Source organism: Lingula anatina, chromosome 5 (genome assembly GCF_051362555.1).
Source record: "Lingula anatina isolate TDL-2025a chromosome 5, LinAna3.0, whole genome shotgun sequence".
Classification (NCBI taxonomy): domain Eukaryota; kingdom Metazoa; phylum Brachiopoda; class Lingulata; order Lingulida; family Lingulidae; genus Lingula; species Lingula anatina.
In genome coordinates, this window is record NC_141771.1 from 2,781,539 (window position 1) to 2,788,549 (window position 7,011).

The 7,011-nt window shown below is 33.2% G+C and overlaps 1 protein-coding gene across 1 annotated transcript; it reads right to left on the minus strand.

Annotated features, from left to right (window-relative positions):
• Positions 1–658: 658 nt before the first annotated feature.
• Positions 659–5,367, minus strand: LOC147761480 (zinc finger protein 862-like). Its single transcript, XM_087013673.1, has 6 exons — positions 4,121–5,367; positions 3,733–3,887; positions 3,384–3,587; positions 2,967–3,080; positions 2,512–2,699; positions 659–2,285 (listed from the first exon to the last, which is right to left on the minus strand). Exons 1-6 carry the CDS (start codon positions 5,007–5,009, stop codon positions 1,712–1,714), a joined length of 2,124 nt encoding a protein of 707 aa, XP_086869799.1. The 5' UTR covers positions 5,010–5,367; the 3' UTR covers positions 659–1,711.
• Between the last annotated feature and the right edge of the window lie 1,644 nt (positions 5,368–7,011).

Consider the following 7,011-nt stretch of genomic DNA (forward strand, 5'->3'; position numbering starts at 1 on the left):
GTTCAAAATCTACATGCACTAGTAATAAAGACTGTTCCAAAAACAGAAACTACACAAGTACTGTGCTGGGTACAAAGCCAGATTGAACTGGATGAACTGGATATATCTAGTTTGTTGTCAAGGCAACATACTGCCTGTCAATCAAATGCGTTGTATGCTATGTACTCACTATAGAAAGTGAAATCTTTTGGACTGAAGATCTTGTTGAAATGTAGTTTATTTGCCAAAATATAACCTGAAATTTTGTATGATGTTTTCTTAAATGACTCTAGCATCACTTATGTTATTTACAGTTAACAAGGCAGCAAAGCTGTCAAATGTACAGACAAAAAACAGGAAATAACTATGCTCAAAATAGGCTACTGTCAATTCTGATGCAAAAGTACATTATGTTAAACTGCAAATTCAACATCAAATTTTAATTATGCTCAACAGGTAATACCAATATAAGTAAAATGTGTAACAAGTTCACACTTTGAAAATGTATAACTTCCAGAAAAAGAAGCCAATTAGACTGTTTTTCCAACTCAGGCTGCATTTTAGTCCCGTATTTCTTTTTTGAAAATTTGGCAATCATAAGTAACATGGTTTTCCCATAATGGTCATCATGGCAGCAGCACCCAAAACTGAGTTTTCTTCTATTCTGATGCCATATTCAGTGTTTTATTTACAATTTGGAACTAGAGAGTCAGATGACCCACTGACACTAAAGAATACGAGTCATTTTTTATTTTCAGGAGTCAAAATTTTCCCGCCTTTTTGAATGGGTAATTTTAACTGGTAATGATGCGTACAACCATATTTTATGTAAATAAATCGTATATGAATTGATGTTGCTTATTTGTAATTGTTGTATTCCAGACTTAAAGTATAGAATTCTATCTACAGGAACTGAAGAATACAAAAACAGCTTTTGTATATGTAACCAAAGTTTATTCAACATATGACTACAAACACACTAACAGTCACACAACTTCAACATGATATGGACAAAAGTATGCATTTTGATTTTTTTTCTGACAAAAACCATTTAAAGGATTATTAACATGATTAAACCTAAAGGTAGATATATGAAGAAAAAATCATCAAGATAAATTAAAAATGATATGGATAAACTTTGTGTTGACTAGTATGTAAAAAAAAATTGTCAAAAATTATGTGGACATAAATGGAAAACAAATTAGGAGAGAATATGATTGTCAAACACAAAAAGTAGATGAGACAAGGAATTCATCAAAAACAACAATTGTCAACATGAAAAAAAAAAACAGAATAAACAATGAATTAAAATATTTTTTTGACTAGGTAAAAAGAACTTGACAAAAATATATATTGATATAAATGAAAAAATATCACATATTATGTAATAAATAATTAACAAGGAATAAAATCTTAAACAGAACAACAATATGAAAAAACTACCATCAGAATAAACAATAAAACATGGATACTTTTGAGTTGCTGAGTGTTGATTAGGTAAGTAGACTAACCTCGAAAGATAAGAACATCACAGCAGCAGCAGACAATATCAGTTTAAAGCTCACTTTGACAGAATTGTCTATACAATAACACTGACTTTAGAACAACAATATAATGTACAACATACCCAAAAGAAGTTATACATGTATAAGTTCACTTCAGTACAGTAATGCATTTGTTTCATGTCATTGGATTCCATTTAACATGTGATATCATGACTTGTAGCCTCAGGCTAATCATCTGTTTTTGATTTCAATTCATATATTCTTCTCTCTTTCGAATTTTTCCACATTTCAAGGGCTTCCTCAAAATCAAATGAAGCCCTATCACATCCTTCAGTTTTGATCAACATCAGTTTCTTCTGAGTGTCAACTGTAAGACGGTTCCGAAAGGCAGTTAGGATACGATTCTGTACTGAAAATCCCCTCTCGCAGCCTGCTGTATGGATGCTAGTAGTAATAGCTAACCTGGCTAGGACAAGCAGATTTGGGAACTCCTTCATGTGGTAATGGGAGAGCAGACTCCATAATTTCCATGTAGAGTCTCGAGGATAATGCTCTGCTTTCACAATCTGTTTTGCCAAATGCCATTCCTCCTCTGCCTTAGTGGAATCAATGAGAGCCTCTGATGTGTTTGTCATTTCTTCACCATTTTCTTCCCATTTCACAGTTTGTGGGTTGCCATAAAAGTCACAAAGAGACCTGATTTCATGATTACCATATTCCTCTAGTTCGGTGGGGCTTAGGAAGGAAAGAGGGCGCATGGACAACACACTGAATGCTGCTAAGATTCCATCTTTGGGGAACCTAATTGAAATCACAATCATTGTCCTTTTTAGATATTGTCATTTAAATAAAAAAACTATGTAAATTCTTAGTAGAATCATCAAATTTAACTAAACCAGCTTTAAATTTACTTTTTAAAATAGTATGAATCAGTATTGGACCAAATCATACAATTGAAATCTACTGTCTTAAGTTTACTAAATATAAACTTAATTATTACATGTTATGTATATATGATTAAACAAACCTTGACTGAATATTGCTGATGAGTGCATCTGCAAAGTTGCCAGCTAGCATCTGAAGGTTAAGGCCACTGGATGTGATTTCATGGTCATGAAATCTTGACTGTACAAGATCTTCCTTCAGTTTTGTTAGGTAGGGAGACTTGCATTCTTTCACTGCGTTGATGTCTTTAATACAGAGATCTGTCTTTACCTGTAGAAGAATAAACACTGTCATCATTATTACTGTCCGTTGATATAATAATAACATTAAAATATAACACAGTGACAAGCTACAACACAATCCACATACCCTAGAGCAGAATATTAGTTTAGTGTGTGTGTGTTAGTTTCACAAGTTTAAGCCATTATTAATAACTCACTATGGACATCTGGTTAACTAAATTCAATTAACAAGATTAATGATATTCAGATATGAACAAAGTATTAAAAAAGGGGGGGGGATGGACATTTACACTACCTTTACGAGAGCGACATCCAGATTTTCAGTTTGAAAAAACTGAGACAAAATTGTCACAGGATTCATGATGTCCATCATCATATAAGTGATGGAAATGAAGCTGTCAGTAGCAATCTGGAGAGAGAAAGAAAAAGTATTGTACCAAACTGCAGAAGAAAAATAAGTAACTGAAGTATGAAAAAATAATTATAATATTAAAAATTACAGAAAAAGAAGTATGAAAAAATAATTATAATATTAAAAATTACAGAAAAAGAACAACACAAGAACACTGCAGTCTTTCAGAATGCCTTCAAATCCAAATATATATATAAAAAATTCAACTCTTTGGTCTAGGTATTTTTAGAGAATTTGTAAGAATATCGTTTTGCTTGAGGTACTGTAGTGAACACGAAAACATTCTTACAACAAACTAACCTTTTTCTTCAAACCCATGGCTTTTGCATCACTAAGAGGAACTTCGGCAAGATAAGTCAAAAGACTATCCAGTGTTCTGAAAACTGTAGTCAGAGCACTGAAGAATGACAACCATCTCACAGCATGTACTTCTTTGATTGTCAAGATTGGATCGTCCATAACAGCCTGTATTTCATGTAGTTTTGATGTACGCTTGGCGCTGCCCTGGAAAATGATATCTGTGCAAATTATCTAATTTACTCTAAATTTACTTGTGTATACAGCCATATAATAAGAATACAATTATTTTGTCAAGTAACATAGTAGTTGTAACTTTTTCATTTAATGAGTTAGTTGTTTTTCTATTTACCTTGAAGTAGTAGAAGAGATCGGTTAAGATTTGCTGGTGCTTTTTTAGGTGGGGGATACCTTCTGCCGCCTGGGATGTGCACAGTGCTAATCTGTGTGCAATGCAGTGGTTGTTGGACATGTGGGGGTTACTCCTTTTCATAACTGCTGCACAACCTAATTGAAAGTTGTTTAGATTTTGTATCAGTAATGATAATATAATCAAAAATACTACAGAATTCTCCCAAAAAAAAAAAAAAAAAAAAAAAATATATATATATATATATATAGATTATGATATACAATATTGAAAATTCAGGCCCATTATATCTGGCATTATCATCACCACTATTATCATATATTTGAAAAGTGGTACATTTTAATGGAGTTGAAATGTAATTAGTACTTACCATTTATTCGTCCAGTCATCACAGAGGCTCCATCGGATCCCATGCTCAAAATTTTTCCTGGCTGTACACCCCTTCTCCTAAATTCCTCCAGGATTGCATTAGCAATTCCAAGCCCCGTTGCATCCGGACACTCTACATTCGTCAGAAACAATGTACTTGGCTTCATTTCAGGGGAAATTATTTGCGCATAAATAACCAATCTTTTGTTGTTGGCGATGTCTGTGCTTTCATCAGCAAGTGCTGTAACTACAGGCGATTCCCTAAGAGATTCAGTGATTTTTCTGTCAACAACACTTGAGAGACTGTCTAAAAATCCGGAGCAAGTCGTTGATGATTCATACATAATGTTTGACTGTTTCAGAAGTGATATTGCTTTGAGATCATCCGGGGTTAATTCATGAAGGAAATTGACTAAAGCCTTGTATTTTATCAGGGGTATATCTTCTGTCGCCAACCAATGGACGCATTTCAGGAGCACAGTCATAGCAGTGTCCGATTTTGAAGATCGTTTCCTTTCGGCTGCCTTTCTGTCAGCTTGGAGAATGGGTGCTTCAATAAGCATCTTGTGTTCCGGCAGATTTGCGTGCCTTGCCAGGGTTGAATTTTGGAAATTTGTATTCCCCGATGACTTAACCATCGCGTTAGATTTACCTGCACTTGTGCACAATTCGCAAAACATATAGCTGGCTGACTTGTCCTCCGAAAAACGCAACCAGCTGTATTTTTGAAGCCAGGAGCGATTAAACTTTCGTTTGAGTTTACTTGCGCCTTGTGATTCCGACTGAGAGGTTTCGTTGTGAGATACACTGATATTCCCACTCTGGAACGATAACGTTCCTTGTTTTGGATCATGTTTAAGCAGGGGAAGTTTAAGTCTTTTGGCCGCCATGTTCTCGTTCTTGTTCTGGCGCGCTGGACGCTGGGAGCACGTGTAATACGTTTACGTACTTTCTGTTCTGAAGAGCTCTCGAATGTACTTTTGTTTTTAATTGACGAAGCTTAAGATTGGTTCACGTAAGGTAACGTAGACCAATCAAATGTAACGAAACAAAAGCGAGAAAAACACAACAACGATCGGAAATATTTTAGTCCTAGGTCTTTAATCGTCAATATTACAACACTTTGGAAAGTATTTAGTTGTGGCTATCAAACATTAGGGTCAAATGACGCACTAGATCATATTTTTTTGCGTCATTTTTAGGATTTATGCGTATTTTACGCATGACGCAGAGGTAAATAAAACACTGCATATTACATAATGGTTAACAGCATAATGACCGTCAATTTTTAATAATAAAATATACGTATCATGGATTTTCAGAAAATGTGACTAGCATGGGTCTTCAAGCCTGTGGAACTTCAAAGTCACACCTTGAAAATGCCAATATGTGAAAAATTAAATTTTCACAAAAAAAAAAAAAAAAAAAAAAAAAAAAACTGTTTAAACTGGCAGTAAGAATTACCAAACAGACTGCATTGCCTACTGAAGCTGTATTCTAGTCCCATGTTTCTTTCCTGTAAGTTTGAGAACAGTAAGTGACATGGTTTTTCTTAAATGGTCATCATGGGAGCAGTGCCCAAAATAGTTTGTTTTTTTTTCAAATTTTGATGCAATATTACATAATGTTTAACAGCATAATGACCATCAATTTTTAATAATAAAATATTAGTATCATGGATATTCAGAAAATGTGACTAGCAAAGGTCCTCAGGCCTATGGAACTTCAAAGTCACAACTTGAAAATGCCAAAATGTAAACAAGACAGCACTGTTCTGAAAATTTTTTCCCCATTTTAAACAATTTTTTAACATAAAACAATATTAACAGGTTACTGCCATTTTTATACGATCAACTAAGAAAATTGATGAGATGGGAAAAATATCAATACAACAGTGTTAAATGTCCAATTTCCTCCATTCTGAGATTCTGAACATAGTGAATGATTGAATCTGACAAACAGCAATGATATGAGTTTATTTCCATTTTTGAAACTTTATTACACAACACATGATAACAAGTTTACCATCATTTTTACATAATCAACTAATAATGTTGTAAAGATGCAGGAAATGTCAACCAAACACTTTTACATGTCTTATTAGTTAAATAATGAGACTGTTAACATGCCTAAGAATTGAATCTGAGGAAATGTAAAACAAGACATGGGTTTATTTCCATTTTTAACACTTTTTTTAACATAAAACAAAATAAACAGTTTACTGCAATTTTTATATGATCAACTAAGAAAATTGATGAGATGGGAAAAATATCAATAGAATAGTGTTAAATGTCCAATTTCCTCCATTCTGAGATTCTGAACATAGTGAATGATTGAATCTGACAAACTGCAATGATATGAGTTTATTTCCATTTTTGAAACTTTATTACACAATACACGATAACAAGTTTACCATCATTTTTACATAATCAACTAACAATGTTGTAAAGATGCAGGAAATGTCAAACAAACACTTTTATGTATCTTATTAGTAAAATAATAAGACTGTTAACATGCCTAAGAATTGAATCTTAGGAAATGTGAAAAAACAGCATAACTTCTAAAATAATACCCCGATTATGCTGATTTTCGAACTCAACCTGCGTTTTAGTAAGATTGACCATTCCTGTGAGTTAAATGACAATTGGCCAATCTATTTTTCTTATATTGTGTTTACAGTGTTGCATATATGCTGAAAAATGAAAAAACAGCATAACTACTAAAATAGTGGTCCGATCATGCTGATTTTCGAACTTGACCTGCGTTTTAGTAAAATTTTTTTTTTTTATTGCAATAGAAAAAAAGCAAGTACATAAATTTTTACAAGCACACAATATTCATTACAATACCAAAGTCCACAAGGATTTAACGAATAAGAAAATTATAGTCAAT

Bases quoted from the DNA above. Each gene is read 5' to 3' on its own strand.
- LOC147761480 (XM_087013673.1), bottom strand. From the start codon at position 5,009: ATGGCGGCCAAAAGACTTAAACTTCCCCTGCTTAAACATGATCCAAAA. The intron at 3,588-3,732 runs GTAAATAGAAAA...ATCATTTTCCAG, and splicing joins ATCTCTTCTACTACTTCAAG to GGCAGCGCCAAGCGTACATC. The intron at 2,286-2,511 runs GTTTGTTTAATC...GATTTCAATTAG, and splicing joins ATCAGCAATATTCAGTCAAG to GTTCCCCAAAGATGGAATCT.